A 24778-nucleotide genomic window follows, 5' to 3' on the forward strand; every position below is an offset into this window, starting at 1 on the left:
TTAAAAAGTTGAAATCAGAAAGCCCACTCTGAGGCTCCTGTTTCACGCCCACCAATCCTAAATGGCTGGCCTTCCCCTTGCCGGTGCATCATGTGATGCATGAGGAGGGGCCAAAGGCCTTGATTGGTTCAGTCGCTTAAGGCCCCTCCCAAGGGGAAGGGGCCTTAGGCATCTAAGTCAATCAGGTCTTAGGCACCTCCCTCTGTATCAAGGATATTGAGGAAGGAGCCTAAAGCCCTGATTGGTCAAGCCAGCATGTAACACATGCAAAATATCTGTGCCATTGGAAAAAAACAAACAAACAACGCAGACCTGTCGGCTTTTCCGATCGCTAAAACCCCCCTTTTTTTTGGGGGGGGGGAATAGCCAAGCAATGTTGGTGCATCAATTGCATGGTTACTTTGCATGGGGTTTTAGCTAATTTGCTTGGCTGGATCAGAAAATGGGTGATCAAGGGGAAAAACATGCGGTGAGCCGTTTGTGAATCGGGTCAGTAAAAGATAATCGCTAAAGCTGTGAAAACGGGTTTATCAACGATCACTGACTTTAGTGCATCTAGCCCATAGTAAACACAAAGCACTTGGAAAAACCATTAGGATAGTGGTGAAACTAAATAACTATTTAATGCCACACCCAAGAGGTCAAAAACCTACCATTTATCTTAAGAGCACAACAAATGCAAATAAAGCTGAATGAAAACAAAAACTAGATAAGAACTCAAATTTCATCAATGCTGTGTGCACAAAGAAAATAAAAAAATAAATACAACATGAATCAATAGTGATCAATACAATAAATACAAAATATATAATGTCTGTTCCAGTGCAATAGGTGAGACATTCTAGACCAGTGGTTCCCAATCCTGTCCTGGAGGACCACCAGACTAATCGGGGTTTCTGGACAGCCCTAATGAATATGCATGGAACAGATTTGCATGCCTGACACTTCCATTATATGCAAATTTCTCTCATGCATATTCATTAGGGCTAGCCTGAAAACCCGATTGGCCTGGTGGTCCTCCAGGACAGGGTTGGGACCATTGTTCTAGACCAGTGGTTCCCAACCCTGTCCTGGAGGACCACCAGGCCAATCGGGTTTTCAAGCTAGCCCTAATAAGTATGCATGAGAGAGATTTGCATATAATGGAAGTGACAAGCATGCAAATCTGCTCCATACATATTCATTAGGGCTATCCTGAAAACCCGATTGGCCTGGTGGTCCACCAGGACAGGGTTGGGAACCATTGTTCTAGACCATAGGGTTATTTCCCTTTACTCACATGGATTGCAGAAGAGAACCATTCCAGGTTTTCCACTCCATCTCTAGAGTATTTCGCAGACTAGCTTAGCTCCTCCCATCAGTCTTTCTGCTTCATGCATGCCTGCAGGTGTTAGAGTACTGCTCTCCCACATTTATTGTTAATTCGACATAGTTTCGTCCCCATTCACGGTTCTTTCGTGTTCAAGAAATTTGAAAAGCTGCCTTCACAGACTTCGGTCTGTAGCTGACAGGCCGATCCCTTCGGGGTACCTGTTAGCCGGTCTGCTAATCTTCCTTGGAGCTCAGGGCCATCCCTGACCTGGTCTCACTCCATTAAGTGGAGGGTCGAGCGCAGACCGTTCAGCACGCTTAGGGGGTTCGGCGGTGTTCCGCATTTTCGTGCCTCAGCCCGTCCTGGTGCACATTCGGTGGTACGCAGGGGTGGAGGCATAGACAGTGGGTCTGACCAGCAGCCCGAAGAATCAGCTTGGTAACAGCTTTTCCAGCAGTGTGGCAGTGAATTCTGGCTCCGGCTTTTCACAGAGGCTAGAGAGCAGGTGCAGTGTCTCTCTTCAGTACTGTGAGTAAGAGGAGCTGATAGGCTCTATGAATGATTTTTAAAACTTAATTTTGAAGGGTTTTGAGGGTTTTCTAGTGTTCCCCTGGGTTTTCCCACCTGAAATATACAATATATTTTATTTTCGGAAAGGGCGACTTTATTGCATTTTTTGGTGCAAATTTGGATCCAGCAATTTTTTTTTTTCAACTTCTCCCTGCTTCTTCAAAATTCAATTTTTTGCCAGGAAAACTGCTGGGATGGAGTCCTCAGGGTCTCCAACTGTGGATTCATGTAAATTTTGTGCAAATTTGCCACTTTTAGAGCATCCGTGTGGTGTGGTAAAGGAGGGCGGTAATTTCAGGTTCAGCTTCCGCAGAAGCAGGTGATAACATGCTCAGCTAGCCCATTAGGGCAGCCATCTTTATTTTCGGGGCTTAGGTCTGCGCCTTTATCGGCCAGCCACAAGACGGACCCTCCACAGCCTAAGAAGCGCAAGTCTAAATCATCTAAAGGTGACTCTATGCCTCAGGGTCCAAATGCCTTCTCGGAGTTCATGAGATTTTTGTGGTCCAAGTTTCACTCCAGGGATCTGGCTGCTGGATGTTCTTCTGTTGCCCCTACGACGTCACGAAGTGCTGGTATTTCCTCGGGGATGTCAGAATCTCAGGCCACCTCGGCTGTATCTTCTTCATAGTCTGCTTAGGAGACTCCAGCTAGGAATCCAGACCTTGCTGATCATTTATTCCCTGGATTAGAGGATCCGGATTGGGGTACTGGATCCGCGGATCCCTTCAAGGCTCCGGATCCTAGAGATGATCCGACTGTGGTGCGATTGTTTAAAGTTGTGGTGCTCCCTATCTTGATTACTGAATCTTTGCAGGAATCGGGCTTGGATGACAAGCCTACTTGTTCCTCCTCTTCCACTTCTTCACCATGGCTCTGCAGTATGCGTGCCCAATTTGCAATTTTTCCCTGGCATCCGGATTTGAGTTTTTTAGTCACAGAACAGTTTGACTCTCCAGTGGATCTCTTGCGGAATGCTAGGGTCATTTCTCCCTTGTTTCCTCTGGTGCAGGAGTGTCAGCAACTACTGGGACAACCCATGGTGGATTCCTTGGTGGCCCAGGTGACCCGACACACTTCGCTACCTAGTGACGGGGGTGTTGTGTTAAAAGATATACAGGATCACCGGGTGGATGTGATCTTCAGAAAAATTTTTGAAACAGCTAATTTAGGAGTCAAAGCTGCTGTGACTGTCATTTGTGGCACACACGTATATGGCTTGGCTTCGTACGCTAGAGACTGCTGCAGTGGATCCTTCTCAGCTTCTTATGGCTGGGATGGACTACTTGGCAGATGCTTATATGACCTTTTGAGAGTACTAGCAAAGGTCTCAGCCTATTCGATATTGGCCTGCTGAATGCTCAGGGTTCACAAATGGAAAAGTCACTACATCAAAATGACAATAATGTTACTCTGTTGCTCATATATTGTTTGGTAGAACTCTGCTCAGAGACATGAAGGCAATTTGTTACGCCTCACCACCCAATCATTGCAGTGTTCAAATGATATATGTATATAAAGAATAACTTTAGTTGTTATATCGCTAGCTTTTACAGCTATGCGAGCTTTTCATCCAAGTAACAATTGTTTGAAAAAATGACTTGAAAAACTTATCTTTAAAGTGTGGCTGGTTCTGAGTGTGTTAAAAGATATACAGGATCACCGGGTGGATGTGATCCTCAGGAAAATTTTTGAAACAGCTAATTTAGGAGTCAAAGCTGCTGTGACTGTCATTTGTGGCACACACGTACATTCTGAGAGATACAGCGTTCAATATTCAGCGTAAGCGCGGGGTTTTTTCATGAGCTGTCACCTCCATTGTAACTATTCTTGCTGCCGGTTCCCTGACGCAGGGTCGAAACGTGGCACGTCGGAACCAGCCACACTTTAAAGATAAGTTTTTCAAGTCATTTTTTCAAACAATTGTTACTTGGATGAAAAGCTCGCATAGCTGTAAAAGCTAGCGATATAACAACTAAAGTTATTCTTTATATACATATATCGTTTGAACACTGCAATGATTGGGTGGTGAGGCGTAACAAATTGCCTTCATGTCTCTGAGCAGAGTTCTACCAAACAATATATGAGCAACAGAGTAACATTATTGTCATTTTGATGTAGTGACTTTTCCATTTGTGCAATACCATTTAAGTCACTCTACCTTAAGTATATTCTGCTTAAATTGGTAACCCCTATCTATATACTGTATTTTGAATGCTCAGGGTTCGGCAGTGGGCTGGGGATTCCACCTCTTAGGCAACCCTTTTAAGGGGTCGTTATTGCTTGGCAAGGGATTGGATGATCTCTTGGATGCTGTGATGGACCGTAGTCCAAAGTCTCTGCTGGATAGTAGGGCCAGACCTAAGGGGTCTGTGCATCCTAACTTTTGTGGCTTACTTTTGTGATTACAAACACAATTCTCCCTCCTCATCGCAGAGATATTCATGGGGCTTCAGGGGTCGCTATGCGGGCTACAAGCGCTCCCAGCCAGCAGCTGCCTGTCCTACCCGACCTACCAACAAGACACAATGATGCCAGGAAGCCGAAGACCCCTCTAAAGATAGGGGGTTGGCTATTGGAGTTTCTGCCTGCCTGGATGCGCATTACGGCAGACCAGTGAGTCTTGGAAATTATTTGGTCAGGTTACTAGCTGGAATTATTGGACGTGGTGGTAGGAGAGGAGTGAAGTAAAGATACATGGAGAAGAGAGAGATGAGGGAGTAATGTAGGATGTGATGGTGGAGAAGGAACAGTGGGATGGATGGAAAGGAATGTAAGAGTGGCCTCAAGGAGGTGGAGGTGGGAATTTACTAGGATCCGAGATACATACAAATTCAACTTAAGAATGGTTTAAAAAACAGAACCCGTTCTTAATCAAGGGACTGCCTATACAACATTTGCCATTTGAAAAATATGGTCTTCAGTTACATTTTTAATGCAGAACCAGCATTATATGATATATTTTGTATTAATTGCTTTATATAGATAACTATTAATTCATATTGTGTTTATTTTTTTATTTTATCTGTGCATACAGCATTGATGGAATTTGATTTCTTAACTAGCATGTTTTTGATTCAGCTTTATTTGCATTTGTTGTGCTCTCAAGATAAATACCGTATTTTTCACTCCATAAGATGCACCTGACCATAAGACACACCCTAGATTTAGAGGAGGAAAAACCAAGAAAGAAATATTCTAAACCAAATTGTGCCTCTGAACCCAGCCCCCTAAAAAATAGACAAATTTACTGCAGCAGACAGATTTTGATCACTAAATTGAAATCCTACCTTTGGTGATTTCTGGTTGCACTAGATAGTTCTTTCTTTCTTTCCTTCCTCAGGCCCAATAATTATCTCTTTCTATTCCCTCCCTCCCTCCTTCCTTCCTTCCTATGTCCTGAGTTTCTGCCTCCTCCTCCTCACTACCTTCCAGCCTTCGTCCTTCCTCCCTCTCGCACCGAAGCCTACCGGCCTTCCTCCCGCACCATAGTCTGCCTCCCTCCCGCACCAAAGCCTGCTTGCTGCGCCTATTCCTCCTCCCTGGTCCGCCACTCGCCCAGTGCTGCCAGAACTCCACGAAGGGAAGGGCCAGCGGCGTGCAATCGGGCCCACAAGCCTTCCCCTCGACATTCTCTCCAACGTCAGAATTAATTTTGGGGAAGACTTGTGGGCCCAATTGCATACCGACAGCCCTTCTTTTCCTTTCCTGTGGCAGTGAGTGGGTAAGAGGGTGGCAAGTAGCACCAAAAGCCAGGGGTGGGGGATGAGCAGCAGCAGAATGCCGGGGGGCGGGTGGAGGTGTATTCGCTCCTTAAGATGCACTCCCTTTTTTGGGGGTGGAAAAAGTGCGTCTTATGGAGCGGAAAATGCGGTAATAGGTTTATGACCTCTTGGGTGTGGCACTAAATAGTTATTTAGTTTCACCTCTAACCTAATGGCTTTTCCAAGTGCTTCATGTTTACTATGTCTCCTTTGGACATTGATTTAAGTTAAATTAGTATGATGAGTGACAGTGTTTTTCACTTCACATTCACTTCATTAAATCTCACTTACGAGTCTGTTTGCTCACACTTAAATCTCGTAGTATTTTCACACCAGTCTCATTCATTTTCATACTTATAGTATTCATCCCCTCTGTTCACTTAATGATATTTGTTTATTGAGGATTCATGAGGAAGGCTAGCAGAGCCGAAACACGGATTGTTTTAAGTCTCTGCATTTTGCTGTATATTGTTTACCATCATACATAAGAACATAAGAATTGCCGCTGCTTGATCAGACCAGTGGTCCTTCGTGCCCAGCAGTCCGCTCACGTGGTGGCCCTCTGGTCAAAGACCAGCACCCTAACTGCGTAGTTTCTGGTTCAGCAGGAACTTGTACAACTTTGTCTTTAATCCCTGGAGGGTGTTTTCCCCTATGACAGACTCCGGAAGAGAGTTCCAGTTTTCTACCACTCTCTGGGTGAAGAAGAATTTCCTTATGTTCATACGGAATCTATCCCCTTTCAATTTTAGAGAGTGCCCTCTCATTCTCCTTACCTTGGAGAGGGTGAACAACCTGTCCTTATCTGCCTTTCTTTTACTTGGATTTTGAATAAAGATTTTATACACCTTTGTGGACTTTAATATTGGCTCCTATATCATCCAGATACACAGATTATTTTTCTGTATTTGTCATTTCTTGTGGAATTTTTCCCTGTTTTCTTCCTATTGCCCAAATTGATGTGCATATAAACTTATACCTGCTCAGAAACAGGTAGAAATACGGTAGAAACATATTGATAGAAAATATGGTAGAAAAATATGCTCAGAAACAGGTAGAAATATGTGTGTATATTATGTGCTTGTATGCACATATTTTATAAAATAAATGCATATATCACAACAGCCTACTGGACAGCATGTGTAATATAAAGTCCACCTAAAGTTAGGCACCAATATCAGCGTCTAATTTAATTGAGCAATGGGCTTAATCAGTACCTATATTGACACTTAACACTTGACAATCAGCTTTATTTGGACTTAATTGAAAGTTAGGCTCCAAACTCAATTCTATAAAAAGGCACCTAGCCTAAATTGCCTACACTAAAAGTAGGCATTGTTAGGGGGTGGAGCATGGGCTTGTTATTGAGTTAGGCACCTCTTTTTGAATCAGGTGCTGTTAAGCTCTGATATCGGCACCTAACTTTAGGCATAGAAAATACTGGCATAAATTGAGGATGCCTAAATGTTAGGATGCTGAGTGCTGCCTAAACATGCTTAGGCAACGCTAAGTGTGATTCTATAATGGATGCCTAAGTTTTATAGAATCTGTGCCTAACATTAGGCAGATTTTGTATAATCAGAGCCATAATTATATGTGTACCGATGCTCATGAATACAGCTGCACAGTTTTAGAAAAGCCCTTTTCTGCGTGTAAAAGGCTTTACACGTAGAAAAACTTTCTAAAATGACCTCCAAAGTTTGTTTTTGTTTTCAGCATTCAATCCTTGGGAGTGTATTTGGTGACTCATACTATGATCAGCAGATGGCTACCAGGCAGACAAATGCCCTTTCCCACCAGGTGAGTACATTTAACTGTGGCTTTGAATTTTGTTTTTGGAACTCATTTTTTTAAATTGCTTGTATCATCTGATTTCCTAAAGGTTAGCTTTATAAATATTTCCATCTAAGTGGTGATATCCAGAGGAAAGGGCTTACTGCTCAATGAATACAGACCTTTCAGAATAGCCACATAGGATAAAAATGATCTGAAAGTCTGTCAGAACTCCAATTCTGCTAAAAGTGAGGTTTGACACTATGTACCTCCATTCTGTGTATATATCTTGACACAGCTGCTGTCTTTGGACTTTTTTTTTCCTTTTGCTTCTTTGGGCTTCCAGTTGGGTTTTGGTGCCATGAGTATGGAGATTTTTTTCCCCAGCAAGTTTTCATTTGTAAGCATCTATTGATCCCAGTCATGTCATCCACTGTGACAGTTTTCAACTGGGGTTCATGCATGAGTACTCTCATGGGTTACAAATCTGGCTACCCTATTTTGCCACTGTGATAACTAGGCCTCCATCCCCTCAAAAAAAACTATGCTTCTATGGCATCCCTAAACTTGGCCAGTTTGCAGAGTCAAAGATCTGAGCCAGGAATTAAATCCAGCTCCCTCTGCATGGCAGGACACAAAACTGCCAGAGCTAGCCCTCCTTCCTGTTCTTTTTTTTTTCCAAGTTTATTTCAAATTTGATATACCGTCTATCAACGTGTTCCTAGACGGTTTACAATACTGTAAAATTTAATAAGGGTAGAAAAAAAAGTTTAAAAGATATATACAGTGGTGCCTCACACAACGAACTTAATCCGTTCCAGGAGCAAGTTTGTTATGTGAAACGTTCGTTGTGTGAAACGCGTTTTCCCATAAGAATACATGTAAAACAAAATAATTCGTTCTGTAGCATAAAATATGCTAAGATGACATAAAAAAAGATAAATTTTTGGTTATTATTTTTATTTAGATACATCTAAAAACATAATTGTTTTTTAAAACAACACACATTTTTTAAATTTAAAGACAGACTAAGTAGAGTCTAATTTTACAGTGAGAGGGCAGAGTCTCAGCGGCAAAAACTGGGACTTAACTGTTCATTTTTTTTTTTTTCTACCGTGTTTCCCCGATGATAAGGCAGGGCCATCAAATAAGACAGCCCCCCCTTTTTAGAAAAAAATGTAAAATAAGGCACCCCCCCGCAAATAAGCCACCCACCGATACCTGCGCTTACCCGAATCGGGTGGTACGGTGGGTGACTCCGTGTAGTCCCTGGCACCCCCGACACGATCGGGGCAAGAGGGAGCTCAAGCCCTCTTGCCCCCCCGACTCCCCGACACGATCGGGGCAAGAGGGAGCTCAAGCCCTCTTGCCCCCCCCGACTCCCCGACACGATCGGGGCAAGAGGGAGCTCAAGCCCTCTTGCCCCCCCGACTCCCCGACACGATCGGGGCAAGAGGGAGCTCAAGCCCTCTTGACCCCCCCGACTCCCCGACACGATCGGGGCAAAAGGGAGCTCAAGCCCTCTTGCCCCCCCGACTCCCCGACACGATCGGAGCAAAAGGGAGCCCAAGCCCTCTTGCCCCGCCGATTCCCCAACTCCCCGACAATATCGGGCCAGGAGGGAGCCCAAGTCCTCCTGGCCACGGCGACCCCCTAACCCCACCCTGCACTACATTACGGGCAGGAGGGATCCCAGGCCCTCCTGCCCTCGACGCAAACCCCCCCTCCCCCCAACGACCGCCCCCCCCCAAGAACCTCCGACCGCCCCCCCAGCCGACCCGCGACCCCCCTGGCCGACCCCCACGACACCCCCAACCCCCTTCCCCGTACCTTTCTGTAGTTGGCCGGACAGACGGGAGCCAAACCCGCCTGTCCGGCAGGCAGCCATCGACGGAATGAGGCCGGATTGGCCCATCCGTCCCAAAGCTCCGCCTACTGGTGGGGCCTAAGGCGCCTGGGCCAATCAGAATAGGCCCGGGAGCCTTAGGTCCCTCCTGGGGGCAGGGCCTGAGGCACATGGTCGGGTTGGGCCCATGTGCCTCAGGCCCCGCCCCCAGGAGGGACCTAAGGCTCCCGGGCCTATTCTGATTGGCCCAGGCGCCTTAGGCCCCACCAGTAGGCGGAGCTTTGGGACGGATGGGCCAATCCGGCCTCATTCCGTCGATGGCTGCCTGCCGGACAGGCGGGTTTGGCTCCCGTCTGTCCGGCCAACTACAGAAAGGTACGGGGAAGGGGGTTGGGGGTGTCGTGGGGGTCGGCCAGGGGGGTCGCGGGTCGGCTGGGGGGGCGGTCGGAGGTTCTTGGGGGGGACGGTCGTTGGGGGGAGGGGGGGTTTGCGTCGAGGGCAGGAGGGCCTGGGATCCCTCCTGCCCGTAATGTAGTGCAGGGTGGGGTTAGGGGGTCGCCGTGGCCAGGAGGACTTGGGCTCCCTCCTGGCCCGATATTGTCGGGGAGTTGGGGAATCGGCGGGGCAAGAGGGCTTGGGCTCCCTTTTGCCCCGATCGTGTCGGGGAATCGGCGGGGCAAGAGGGCTTGGGCTCCCTTTTGCCCCGATCGTGTCGGGGAGTCGGGGGGGCAAGAGGGCTTGAGCTCCCTCTTGCCCCGATCGTGTCGGGGAGTCGGGGGGGCAAGAGGGCTTGAGCTCCCTCTTGCCCCGATCGTGTCGGGGAATCGGCGGGGCAAGAGGGCTTGGGCTCCCTTTTGCCCCGATCGTGTCGGGGAATCGGCGGGGCAAGAGGGCTTGGTCTCCCTTTTGCCCCGATCGTGTCGGGGAATCGGCGGGGCAAGAGGGCTTGGGCTCCCTTTTGCCCCGATCGTGTCGGGGAGTCGGGGGGGGGCAAGAGGGCTTGAGCTCCCTCTTGCCCCGATCGTGTCGGGGGGGCAAGAGGGCTTGAGCTCCCCCTTGCCCCGATCGTGTCGGGGAGTCGGGGGGGCAAGAGGGCTTGAGCTCCCTCTTGCCCCGATCGTGTCGGGGAATCGGCGGGGCAAGAGGGCTTGGGCTCCCTTTTGCCCCGATCGTGTCGGGGAATCGGCGGGGCAAGAGGGCTTGGGCTCCCTTTTGCCCCGATCGTGTCGGGGAAGTCGGGGGGGGGGCAAGAGGGCTTGAGCTCCCTCTTGCCCCGATCGTGTCGGGGAGTCGGGGGGGCAAGAGGGAACCAGGCGGAGAGAGGGCAGTTAAGCGCAGTGCCTGCGCGGAAGGATACAGCTCGGGCGACTTCGTTGTGTGAAACGAAGTTCGTTGTACGGATCAAGACATAAAGTTCGTTGTGCGCAGCGTTCGCTGTGCGAGGCGTCCGTTATGCGAGGCACCACTGTATATATATATATATATATATATATATATATATATATATATATATAGACTGGACATAGTCATACAGAAACAGGACTATCCGGGGTTAGGCAAGAGTGAAAATACATCGAGATCTTTTTTTTTTTTAATCTTGATATTAATATTATTTTAACTTTTTGATTTCTTATGTTTTTAATTTTAGACTTTTTTAGATTGATTCAATTGTAAACCGTTTAGGTACCAGTTTGATAAACGGTTTATCAAAGAATAAAGAAACTTGGAAACTAGAAACCTGGAAAACTTGGAATATGGAGGAGACACTTCCATTATATGCAAATCTCTCTCTTGCATATTCATTAGGGATATCCTGAAAACCCAACTGGCTGGAGGTGCACCAGGACAGGTTTAAGAACTACTGCTCTAAGCTAAGTGCATTGAGGCATCTGCTCTTACACCATCTCTATGGCTTTTATAAGTGATGGTGACTAGATGTTACGCACATCAATATCAGGTTATGCTTATGTTCTTTAGTGGAAACTAAGCACCTTAGTTCTATTATAAATTAGGCTCCTATTGTGTGGTCTCAGGGCACCTAAATGTAGGTGCCCAGTTATAGAATTACTGCCTTAAGGATTAGTATTAGCTGGGAAAGTGCTTGCCAACTGAGGTTTTAAAAAGTTAATATTAATACTAAATGCATTGTATTGTAGCCAAATACTCTTATCTTGTTTGGTAGTTCTTCTAGTTCAATATTTCTGAAGCTTGCCCTGGGGTACTATCTTGTCAGCCTTATTTTCATGACATCCACAATGATTATGCATATGAGAGATTTGTCTGTGTTGCTTCTGAGCGATCATTTAGCCTTTAGTATCTCAACACACTGTACATGTGCCTCAAGGAGTACACGAGACCTTAGTAAGGGGGTATGTAGCATTCGGTAGAAGACCTTCCTCACATACCTCTTGCAGTTTTATTTTTTCCTAACTTTTGTCCAGTATATTGTATGATTCAAGTTAAGAACAGATAAGGGAGGATATGATTTTCAGTGGATCACAACTTGGAAAGTGAACAATTCTTTCTCTTAGTGTCTGACTCATATGAGCAGTAATCTGTGCTATGCCCTCTGCCTCTGAAGTGTTAGTAACTCTTGAGATACATAGTTCAAATTTCCATGTAACCAGAAAAAGATGATAAGCAAAGGATCTAATATTCTGAGGTGGGGCACTATAAATATTTAAGTTATTAGCAGTTATGTTACAACAAAATTTAACTATCAGAAATTTGGAGAAAGAAATTGGCTAAGCCGAACAATTTACTCCTGGTACGATGTGCTGAAAAGTTATGCCTTTCAATTTGATCTACAGCTTGAACAGTTCAATATGATAGAAAACGCCATTAGCTCCAGCAGTCTCTATAACCCATGCTCCACACTCAACTACTCTCAAGCAGCAATGATGGGACTTACCGGAAGTCATGGAAGCTTGCAGGACTCTCAGCAGCTTAATTATGCCAGCCATGGTAACATCCCTAACATCATCTTGACAGGTAAAGCATTTGGAGAAAGGCAAGTGTAGGGAAGTATTCCACATTATCTGCCCTATTAGCAGTTAGTGGCACCCCTATTAACTGTGTGTTATAAGGAGTTTCCACATCAAGTGTTTAGCTTGACATTTAACATGTGGAAATTTATTGTGAAACAATAACTGTGATATTTTTGTTAAGAGTATTAACATGTTAATACAGAGCTAACGTGGTTTGATAAATAGGAGAAACTTGTAAGATAAGAACATCACTTCGTAAATAAAATAGTTGAGCCCTGTTCTTCTAGTTATTGAGTAGTCTAGATATAAAATAAATGCAGATCAACACTCCTTATCTTACAAAACCTTGTTTTGTTTTGTTTTTTTATTTTAGAATGCAACATAATATTCAAGCATATACTTGAAAAAGAAATCAGAACAAGACATAAATATACAGGGAAACCCTTTAATACAGGAAATAAATATTATTGCATCCTTCTCTGTTCCTGTTTCCCTATGGTTGCCAGACAGTTTGTAGGTAGAGAGTTGCGCGGGGACAGAAATCAAACCTGTCCCTGGTAGAATCAAACTCGTCCCCGCTAGGAGTTAAAACCATCCCCGCTGGAATTGAATCCGTCCCTGCCCGTCCCTATAAACTTCAGAAGTAGTTATTTCATTTAATTATGCTACTAAATTAAAGGCTCTGGTAGAGACCCATTTACAAATAAGCAAAGACGCTTTAATTAATTTGGAAATATTAATTGAGAAGAATGCATACTTTCTAAATGGGTTTCTACCAGAGCCTCTAATGTAAATATAAAATATAAATACTCAGCTGATGAGGACCCTCAAGCTGTCAGCTGAGGACTTCTTCTGCAGTTGGCCAGGGGTCCCCTTTTGACAAGCTTGGCAGGCAGCAGTAGCGTCCGAGTCACAGATGCTGGCACCTCAGCGGCTCATGGATGTTGCCAGCAACTGCTGTGCTTGGTGGAGGGCAGTTCTGGGCATCTCTAGAGGAGGTCCTCTGCTGGCAGTGCTTGGGGAATCCCACCAGCCACAGCAAGGGTCAGCAAGTACTTCAACACTGTAGAAATAAAGCCAGAAATTCATTTCCTTTTCTTTTGAACACAATACAAAGACATCTGCTATATACATTTCCCAAAGCTAATATATTTTAGTCAATAAATCCTGTTTTTTACCTTTGTTGTCTGGAGACTTTTTTTCCATCAAGTTAGTCCCAGTTTCTTTGTTCTGCTGTCCCATCTTCTGCCAATTCCCATCCTTTGTCCATTGGTTCCTCCTACCATGGTCCAGCATTTATCCCTCTCTTATCTCCTGGACCATGTGCAGCATCTTTCGCCCCTGCCCACCATCCCCAAGCCCAACATTTCTCCTTCTATCACCCCTCTCCAGCACATCTCTCCCTCCATTCCCTTCACCACTATGTCAAACATTCCTCCCTCTTGCATCCCTTTCATTCTGTCCCACTGTTCCCTTTCCAATACCACATTTCTCCCTCTCATCTTTTTCTTCCCTATCCTCACTCCCTCCCTATGACCAAAAATTCTCTTTTCTTCCATTCTCCGTGTACATGACCATCTCTCTTTCCCTTTCCCTTTCACTGACACACCCACACCCAATTCTCCCTTTCTTTTTCTTCCCTCACCTCAGCATCTGTTCCCTCTCTTTCTCCATTCTCTCTCCCAAGTTTATGCCTTCTGTGTTCAAAAATGCCCTTCACTACCCACACATGGTTGACTATTTGGCCAACACTTTTAAAATCATTGCGTTCAGCCTCCCACTTCCAAACAGCCATCTTTTTGTATCATAGAGCGTTCTGGACGCCCAACAAATCTGCCAAACTGAATAGATCCAACGATGGTGGTTGTTGTTGTTGGACTTGTAAATCACGTGATGGCTCTCTTTATCACATGATTTATGCTTGCCCCCATGTTTTGTCATTTTGGAAGTTAATTTGGTCCACAGTCCTCAAAATATTTTGCATACATGACTCTTTCTCTTTTGAGATCCTAATTACTGGCTCCTTGGCATTGTCTTCTCTGTTACCTATGTATCATGAACGCCTGATGATTTTATTGTTGTTTACTGCCCTCCAACTTATCCTTCAAAATTGGAAGGATTTATCTAAACTGCATGCAAGTCAGTGGTGGAACTCTGTCTGTTTACACACTAAATTTGAACGTCACATTGCTGAGTGTCACCACTCGCTCCCCTCCTACAACAAAACTTGGTCCTTATTACTTAATTATTCTAAAACTGACCTTTCATTTCTAAAACTGATTTCTTTCATTCCTGTTTTCTCATAATTATTTCTATACTATGTGCTTCTATTCTTTTCCGCTACCCTCTGGATTTTGCATTGGCAGTCATATACTGCTCTTCCTTGTCTATCTGACTTGTTCAGATACCTTTGTAACTTATCATGAGTATTGGTATTTCTATCTTACTTGTATTGCATATGTATAGTTTACCATTATCTGCAATTTGATGTACTTTGCAAGTGTTAATACTTGTTCTCGTGTGCTCTCCTTTGGGAGCGCTTTATTGTTGGAACTATATTTTTCTTATAAAATCAATAAAACTAATTGAACTAAAAAAAAAAAATGCACTCCCTGCCCCCTTTCTGTGTCCCGCGTTTGCTTCCCACGTTCAACCCCTTCTGTCCTGCTTTTGCCTCTCACATTCAACTCCCTTCTGTGTCCCATGTCAATCCCACATTTGCATCCAGATAACAGCAGGGGTTGGAGGCAGCTCGAGCCAAGAGCACGCACACGTAGCCAACCGGAAATCTTCCCCCAACTACAGAGCTGATGTCAGAGAAATTGCCACGTTAATAATAAAACGGTGCCAGCTTTTTTTTTTGGGGGGGTGGGGGGGGCGAAGCCTGACGGGCAAGGAGAGCAGACGCATGGAGTAGTAGCTCCTGCACACCAGCACCTAAACATAGATTATTGAGGCGTATTCTAGCTGTTTTTCCACCCTCTTATAAGAAATCTTGTGCGGTTTTACTCTCTCCATGACGCCGCCGAAAACCACCAAGGGAGACTTCAACACCGACAGCCCAACCTAGCGGTAAGAGGCCTAAAACGGACCCGTGCATGCCAGAAAAGATGGCGCCGAAGCACGAGGATTCGCAACTCGACACCCTTATCAAGGAACTGCGCTCCGTTAAGCACATCATGCAGGAGCAAGTCAAAGAGACTTGGTCTTACAGTCCTGCACAATTGCCATGAGGTCATCCAAGCCATTACCAAACAGAAGTTGCCCCTTAAAAGGTAACACGCTTAAGGTCGCCTTAAAGGACAAAATCACTGAACTACTGCCGGATTCACAACATCCTCTGCACTGAAACGGAATAAGATGAAAGCTTACCAAAGACTTTGAACATGTCATACAGGGAACCCACCAAGTAGTTTCCCCAAGATCAGGAAGGCGATATCCCAGATCACAATAGTGCCTGGATCGTGGTGGAACTTAGTATGACATGTTCTGGCCACAAAAGCGGTGGCTGCCACTGTCTTCAGCCTGGCAGCCGACAAGTCAAAGGCACTTGAGGATAAAATCCACTTTGCGGTCCTAAACATTCTTCAGTACCACTCCCCCATCACTGGGGAGAGAAGTGTGTTTAGTAACTTGTGCCACCAGAGAATCAACCCTTGGAGATGCAAAACGCTGGTTAAAAGCATCTGCCATTGGATAGAGCTAAGCAATGGCTCTAGCACATTTCAAGAGACCCTAAGGCACCTCCAAAATGTCTGTGAGCATCTTGGCTATGATCTTTGCGTCGGTCTTCACCAATGAACATACCACATCAGTACCCGAGCCAGTGAAAGCATTCAAGGGAGTAATAGAGGAGAGCCTTAACACAGTAAATGTGGATCTGGACCAGATTTACTATCAGATCGACAAACTAAAAAGCGACAAATCCCCTGGCCCGGATGGAATTCACCCGAGAGTATTAAAGGAGCTAAAGGTAGAAATCGGAGAATTACTGCAATTGCTCGCTAACATGTCAATTAGAGCCGGAAAGATACCAGAAGACTGGAGGATAGCAAACGTCATCCCAATCTTCAAAAAAGGATCAAGAGGAGAACCAGGAAACTACAGATCTGTGAGTCTCACATCAGTCCCTGGGAAGATGGTTGAAGCATTGATCAAGGATAGCATAGTCCAACATCTGGATACCCATAACCTAATGAAAGCTAGTCAACATGGATTCAGGAAGGGGCAGTCATGTTTGATGAATTTACTTCAGTTTTTTGAGACGGTGAACAAACATATTGATAGCGGAGAACCGGTGGATATAATATACTTGGACTTCCAGAAGGCTTTTGACAAAGTTCCACATGAGCGACTTCTCAGAAAACTTCAAAGTCATGGAATAGAAGGGGACATACTAAGATGGATAGGAAAATGGCTGGAAGAGAGCGTAAATGGAAAGTTCTCGGACTGGAAGAAAGTGACTAGTGGAGTGCCTCAGGGCTCAGTTCTTGGGCCCATCTTGTTCAATATCTACATAAATGACCTGGAAGAAGAAACAACAAGTGAGATCATCAAGTTTGCTGATGACACAAAACTGAGTCAGGCAATCAAGTCACAGATGGACTGCGAGGAACTCCAGAAAGATTTGAAACAACTGGAGAAATGGGCAGAGAAGTGGCAAATGAAGTTTAACGTTGAAAAATGCAAAGTGATGCACCTGGGCAGGGAAAACAAGGAGCACCAGTATACCTTATTTGATGCAACTTTGGGCAAAAGCGAACAAGAAAGGGACCTGGGGGTAATGATAGACAGGACCCTGAAGCCATCGACTTAATGCGCAGCGGCAGCAAAAAAAGCAAACAGGATGTTGGGCATGATAAAGAAGGGTATCATGAGATCTCAGGATGTAATAATGCCGTTATACAGAGTGATGATGAGACCACTTGGAATACTGTGTCCAACATTGGTCTCCCTATCTAAAGAAGGATATAATACTACTGGAGAGGGTGCAGAGGCGAGCGACGAAGCTAATAAAAGTATGGAAAATTTGAGCTACAAAGATCGCCTCAGAAAACTGGGACTTTTCACCCTCGAGAAGAGGAGACTGCGAGGGGATCTGATCGAGACTTTTAAAATACTGAAAGGATTCGACAAAATAGAACAGGAAACACCTTTATTCACATTGTCGAAGGTGACTCGGACAAGAAGTCATGGACTGAAGCCGTGGGGAGACAGGGCCAGGACAAATGTCAGAAAGTTCTGCTTCACACAGCGAGTAGTGAATGCCTGGAACGCTCTCCTGGAAGAGGTTGTGGAGGAAACCACCATTCCAGGATGTAAGGGCAAGTTGGATGCATATCTTCTTGAAAAACACATTGAGTAACTAAAGTTTTCGCCAGGGTAGACCTGGCTGGGCCTCCGTGTATGCGGATCGCCGGACTAGATGGACCCATGGTCTGATCCGGTGCTGGCATTTCTTATGAAAAGAAGCCGTCTGCGGTCTCATTACTCATAAAAGAGCATTTTGCGGTGATAGATGGACTAACCTCCAGCTTCAACTCCTGGAGGGACTCAGAAATCAAATCAACCAGATGAGTGAGTTAAAAAAAAATCTCCACACCGTGGGATCCTCACCCAGATCCTGGGATCCACCTGGATCCTAATCCTGGAGATCTGCAAGGGTCATACCATCCCCTGCGGTGGTAGTGCCAGCCTGTAAGCTTCTCCAGAAATACTTTCACAGTTTTATATAGGGACAAGTCCAGTCCAACATCTTGATGGCTTCCCATATGGTGTCACAGTCGACTACCGCTAATTTCTAAAATCACTGAATGGTGCCATGCTGAACCAACTCAGCTCCAGAAGTTGTTGCATTGTTGAGCCTTGATTCCCAATATCCTCTCCTCTGGCCAACTTGGAGGACAAAGGGGCATTCCGTGCACTGGCACCCTTCAGACAGTGTGGCTACCAACAAACTGTTTCCTAATCTCGGTAGATTCAGCCTATCTTCAGGGCTCAAAGGCGCCCACTCTACACAAAGGCCTGACTCATTAAATGTTGGGCGGATCCATAGATGCCAGCAACCTCAATGATAATCTGAATCGGCTCAAGAACAGAGCCTTGCACCAGCGAGTAGGTACATATCTGTCTTTTCTTCTTCCTGATGTAACCAGCACAAACAGAGAGAAAATGACTTTAAAATAGACGTCAGTATAGGAGCTGACTCACAGCACTTCTGTTTCAAACACCATCTTGACTCTCGCGGGTTTGGGACACTTTGGTATCTCCTCAGAGACCTGTCTATTATTGATGGCCCAAGTCACTGAAACACATGAGCCCCTCCACCATTACAAGTTGATATCCCTTCAAAAGGGGTTACAAAACCCCTGTTGATTAAAATAAGTGAAGGAAAAAGCTTCAGATTCATTATAGACACTAATAATCTGTGCTCAGACATTCATCATAATTTTTTTCTGCCTATGATTGTCTGTGAGCACTGATCATAGCAGTGGTCTCAAACTCAAACCCTTTGCAGGGCCACATTTTGGATTTGTAGGTTACTTGGAGGGCCGCAGAAAAAAATAGTTAATGTCTTATTAAAGAAATGACAATTTTTTATGAGGTAAAACTCTTTAAAGTTTATAAATCTCCCCTCCCCCCCCCCCCCCCCCCCACCGAAGGCCTACATATTCCCCCCTTCTTTGTAGCGTCCTCCAGCTTCCACCTGGCCTCCCGGTCTTAGTTTCAGCTAATTACCACAGCCTGCAGAGAGGATCACCAGTGCTGTAGCATTCCTTGCAGGATGCCATTGGCCTCCACAGCACATTCCTTGTACCACGGTCTCCCGCCCCTCCTCTGACATCAGGAGTAGGATCGCGGCAGAGGGAATGTGCTGCTGAGGATGACGGCAGCCTGCAAGGATCGCTACAGCACTGGTAATCCTCTCTGCACGCTGCGGTAATTATCTGAAGGTAAGAACGGGAGGCCAGGGGGGAAGCCGAAGGATACTGCAAAGAGCGGGCAGCACTAGTACAGACAGCGGGCTGCAAAATAGTACCTGGTGGGCCACATGTGGCCCCTGGGCCACGAGTTTGAGACCACTGGATTATACTGAATCTGGGGCATTTTCTTTCACTTATTTTAGAGTAAAATAGTTTTATTGGAAACACAGTACCACCATACAGGCAAAAAAAACAAGGAAGTACAAAAATACATGTTCCCATTTTATAACATCCATCAACTAACCATAGAACCCCACCCCCCAAATGCAACGCTCTCAAGAAAGCACAACAAACAGAGATATCCTTCCAGTGAGACTTCCTGCCCTCTAACAGGATTGTGAGCAGGGCCTACTAAATGACTCCAAGAGAACCCAAACCTACACCAAAAGAACGATCCCCAGCCTCAGAGCACCTTATCCCTGGAAGAACTATCTGATGAGCCCAAGAACCCCCCCCCCCCCCACACACACACACACACACACACTCCCGGGGACCCTCCCACTGCCCAACTCCTGAAACCAGTAACCCCCCCCTCTCTGCCCGCCTGTCTCCATCCCCCCTAAATCTTCTTTCACTTATTTTAATCAACAGAAGTTTTGTAAGATGGAGTGTCAATCTGCATTTATTTGTCATCTGTTTTCCTCCATTCCTTATCCAGGTAGTCTAGATGTATAGTACATATTAACATTATTTGATAAATTGGTATTTGTTCTCCTGCTTTATATGTTTATCCCTATCATTTTGTTTAGTTGTATAATGCAAACATGGCAGAAAAACTTGATAAGCAAGACGGGTCACTTATTAACCAAATGTAGCAGTTGAGTTAACATCCTGAAAAATGCAAAATGGTTTAAATTTGATCAAGTATGATAAACTAACTTTAATACTCCAAATGCTCGTTATTTGTCCTGCTAGACCAGTTTGAAGGGAGGACATAACCCACTTGTCTGGGTTGGTCTAGCTAGATTCAAGGAGAAGAAATTGGCAAGTAAGAATAAATTTTGCTTTACTTAGCAAAAAGCCAAACAGTTGGCCATATTGCCAAGGATCCCAACAGATTACTGAAGACATGAATCCTTGGTTTACACAATGGATGCAAACAAATGAGCTATTGTAAATAGGGTTTCATTTTAAACATCAGGTGTGTATTTAGATCATTATGGAATAGTGCTGTGATGAGAAAGCAGTTGAATTAATCCCTACGATCTCTTAGCAGAAAGCATATTACAGATTGCTAGAAGTAGTAGGAGCCAATGTGTGTGTATCGTAGCAATGAATTTGTATCTGGTTAATCTGTAAAGTCTCTCCTGACATTCTTGCATGTATGTCAGTTTTTGCAGTGAATAATTCTGAAATCATGCTGGGATGTCCAGGTTAGGTTTCATATTGTTCCATTTAAGATTCTTTTTCCTTTTTAAATTTTGTCATCCTTTATCTAATAAACAGCACTTTATCAAGATACTGTTAGTTTCCTGCTATGATTCAATTTAGAATAATTCTAAAGATAATAAAGAAGAAATGCATATGTTTATGTTGACTGATCGAATAAGTTGCTTACTAAGATTTTGTGGGGTGTGGGTATTTCTCCCTTTCTTCAATATAGTGACGGGAGAGTCTCCTCCAAGTTTATCAAAGGAACTAACCAACAGTTTGGCAGGAGTTGGAGATGTCAGCTTTGATTCTGATTCCCAGTTTCCTTTGGATGAACTCAAAATTGACCCTTTGACCCTGGATGGACTGCATATGCTTAATGACCCGGACATGGTTCTGACTGACCCTGCTACAGAGGACACTTTCAGAATGGATCGACTGTAGTTTGGAGAAGATCAAGAGCAGAAAATGGAAATCCATCCTGTGCCCACCTGAAATGAGCAATCCAGTGCATCGGTCCTGTCCATTTAAAGACATTGACTGGGAGTGAATGCTCTGTCGTGTACAATGAGTAAAAAAGCTTGTGGTTCTGAGCTTGCAGTGCTACAAATACCCCAAGGCACCATAAGTTAGCTCATGTATTCCACTCATTGCCATCAGAGGAAGGATTCTGCATCAGCCTTCTATCCTCCATCTCCACCAAAGTTCCAGCATTCAGTTTTGAAGTTCACATTTTGCACTATAAAAGAGAAAGGGATCTTCTTAGTCTGGCTGTGAAGATACAAAAGCTTGATGGGATGAGAGGAGATGGGGGTGAAGAGATGTATCATAAACTACTTGGTCATTGGCAGTTACAAACATCTGCTGGTATGGTAGAATATCTCATATCCATCTGAGAAAATTTCTTAGCCTAGTACTGCCCTACAGTTAATTGTAGAAAAATAATTTTGCTGCCCTATGAAAGAAAAAGAAAAGAACTGCTTGCAATTTTGACTGCCAAACTTCTTTGTTCCAGCTGTTTTGTAGTAGAAATGCTTGCTGCTTTATTGATATGAGCATGTTTGTTTTCATTACTCCTCCTACTTTTTTTTGACTCACCCCATCATCAGTCTGATTATCCTTAAGCATCTGATGCTTGGTCATGCTCCCCTCTAAGGCTGTGTGTCTGGAATGCAGGATGAGACTTGGTATTACAATTGAGAGCAGCTTATAGGCGGGGATAGATGAGGAAAAGGATACATTGTCACCCTATTTGCAAAGCAAAACAAACACTATATTATTTAGAGCAGTTTTTTGTTTTTTATTTATACATTTCTGGGAGCATACATGCAAATTGGTACCATTCATTATATGGTGAATATGAAGGACCCAGTTTGTTTCTCTGAATAGAGAATTCTGAGTACCTAATAGATCTGTGGCCACAAATGCTCTTTTATTTTTTTAAATTCCACCTCTGAATGGGATTTCTGGGTAAAGGAGAGTTTAAAAAAGGCGAGAAACAAATGAATATTTTTGATGAATTTTGTTACTCTTTGTTCAATGTTCCCGGTTGTTACTTTTTGTTCAATGTTCTTGATTATTTAAGAGTTTGGGGGATTTTATTGTATTTAATTATATGGGTATACTACATAAATGGAAGCACTCAACCTAATGTATGCACAGCACCTTTGTTGCATTCTTGTTCCCCAGGAATTATCTTTTTTTTCCCCCCTCCTTTAACTGGAAATTTTAAACAAATTCTGACCTGAAATGAGCAGGCCAAGGATTTTACCTCTTCTAAGTAGAAAAGTGGGAAGTGATTCCTAGTGGAAGCATGAAATATTTTTCTACGCTTATCTGCTGTTTTCCTTTTCATGGTTGACTGTCTTTTTATCCTGGAGATACTCTCTTTGCTTTTAGATTCCCTTCACCCTCCCATCCCTCTAGTCATGCTATTGTAATTGAAGTCCTGTGAATGAGAGGAAGTAACGCATCGCTACTTGGAACCTACTACAGGTATGCTCTTTGTGTTCCAGTAGACATTGTTCTTAATTGGGGTGCTGTCTCTTCTCTTCCTCTTTTTCCTGTTCTTACCTGGAGGCTGTGAATTTTAACATCCTCCAGTTCCAGTGAAATCCTAAGCTCAGGACCTGTATCTGGGACTCCCACATAGTTCTATGACACTGCCACCAAAATAGCCCTACAGTTGAATTTCTGATATGTAGCCAAGTATGCATGGACAAGATATTACATTTTCATTCACATATGATAAACGTGCTCTGCTGATGTAACAGTCATACGAAGCACCGGTATATAATAGCCTATCCCCATTTCATTCCACTTAAATTTGTTCATTTACATAAACATATCTTGATACTGATTGTTGCAGTTGTCCGGGTCTTGCCGTATCTGGTAGCATGACTGTTATCAAACAGCTGCAATAATCAGGACACCAGCTGTGGAAACCTAAGGGTACATATCTGGATATTATTTAAGATACTTAATTGGTTAGTGGGTGCAAGTGCTTAGCCTTAGATTTCATTATAGCCATGTAAATAAGTTTCATTTGGCCAGTATTAAGGTTTTTTTAATTTGCTAACAAATATTCTTCAGATTCTAAGTGGTATAATTTGTCAAATATGTGATTCTTCCCCCCCCCCCTTTAAGAATCCCAACAAAATGAATGTATGTAAGGAAACTTTCTAGTCACGTGGTTCTTGAATTAGTGGAGAGTGCCTGGATTTAGCTTTCATCTAAGGAAGGATTTCTCACTCTTGTCCTGAGCCTCAACTACCATGTACATAAGGAATGTTGAAATGAGTTACTTGGCTATACTCAACTGTGGAGGATGTGCTTCTATAAATATATACTGCTGTTTGTTTATTATTCAGGCTAATCGTGTATCAAAAGATCCCACGTAGTATTTAAACATTGACTTGTAAGATTTCACTGATTAGAAATGATTTTCTTTTCATAATTTTGGTTCTTAAATATCGATGCACTAATTCCATTGTAATAATAGTGAATTGTCATTTGCTTTGATCTCCAAAATCTCCCATTTCTTCATTTCCTGCCTTTGGTCCCTAGAATGGTACTGAGTTCTGCATTGATTGTCTGATGGTTTCTTTGTATAAAATGCCCAATCCTGATCTAAACCTTTCAGTATAATCAGTTTATGAAATTCTTTCTTGGACTTGAATGATTTGGGGCCCTCTCTAACCCCCACCAACCCCTCCCCCAAAGACAAAATAGGATAAATATTTAAATAAATGAAACACATTTATATTTTAATCTGTCCACCTTTATATTAAGGAATCCACTTGAACCTATCTGTGAGAACTGTTCAAACTTGGCATTTTATGTATGCCAAACACTACTTTCTGCCTTATTGGATACTGGGCATAATTTTTTTTTTTTAACTTGAATCTTTATTGATTTTCCAAAGATAAAGCTTACAATAAACAGTGTCTCATCTTTACATCAATAAGCAAAAATCCAGTACATACCATAGTACCAATGTGCCTAAAAAATAAGATCTTACCCGGAATATATTTATATTTCACTATCAGTATATTTCAGCACTATTATAAGTCCACTTTTCCTCATGCCCATCCTTTTTTCCCCTCTTTCTAATATAAACAATAACTCCTAGTATACAACAAAAAAATCAATAATAATCAAAATGAGTTAAGGGAAAGGGACTGGGACTTATATATTGCCTTTTTGTAGTTTTACAACTACATTCAAAGTAGTTTACATACAGGTACTTCAAGTATTTCCTTATCTGTCCTGACAGGCTCACATCCTGTCTAATGTACCTGGGGCAGTGGAGGATTAAGTGACTTGCCCAGGGTCACAAGGAGCAGCACGGGGTTTGAACCCACAACCTCAGGGTGTTGAGGCTGTAGCTCTAACCACTATGCCACACTCTTCCTTGTCAAGATACCTTTGCAAAAGAGACCAAATTATTTCAAATTGGGTGACTTTTTCTCGTCGTAGTGATATTAATTTCTCTATGAGGTACTATTTCAGCTATTTCCAGACCTTACAGGTTGATGCTGAGTTGGTTTTCCACAGCTTAGCAATTTCACATCTTGCAGCTAGCAGTACTTTTTGTTCTGTTCTTTCCATATCCGGTAAGACCTCACCTAATAGGTACAGATCTGGTGTGAGTCCAAAGCACAACCTAGAAT

General features: G+C 43.9%; 1 protein-coding gene across 2 annotated transcripts in view; it reads left to right on the plus strand.

The window, feature by feature from the left end:
- Positions 1-23471, plus strand: part of CRTC1 (CREB regulated transcription coactivator 1) — a 387940-nt gene extending 364469 nt beyond the window's left edge. For both annotated transcript variants that reach the window (XM_033955481.1, XM_033955482.1), the window contains 3 exons: positions 7363-7446; positions 12076-12256; positions 20839-23471. In XM_033955481.1, the coding sequence (XP_033811372.1) occupies positions 7363-7446; positions 12076-12256; positions 20839-21050 (477 nt within the window). In that variant the 3' untranslated portion in view covers positions 21051-23471. The remainder of the gene's footprint in view (positions 1-7362; positions 7447-12075; positions 12257-20838) is intronic.
- Positions 23472-24778: the final 1307 nt, after the last annotated feature.

Source organism: Geotrypetes seraphini, chromosome 8 (genome assembly GCF_902459505.1).
Source record: "Geotrypetes seraphini chromosome 8, aGeoSer1.1, whole genome shotgun sequence".
Classification (NCBI taxonomy): domain Eukaryota; kingdom Metazoa; phylum Chordata; class Amphibia; order Gymnophiona; family Dermophiidae; genus Geotrypetes; species Geotrypetes seraphini.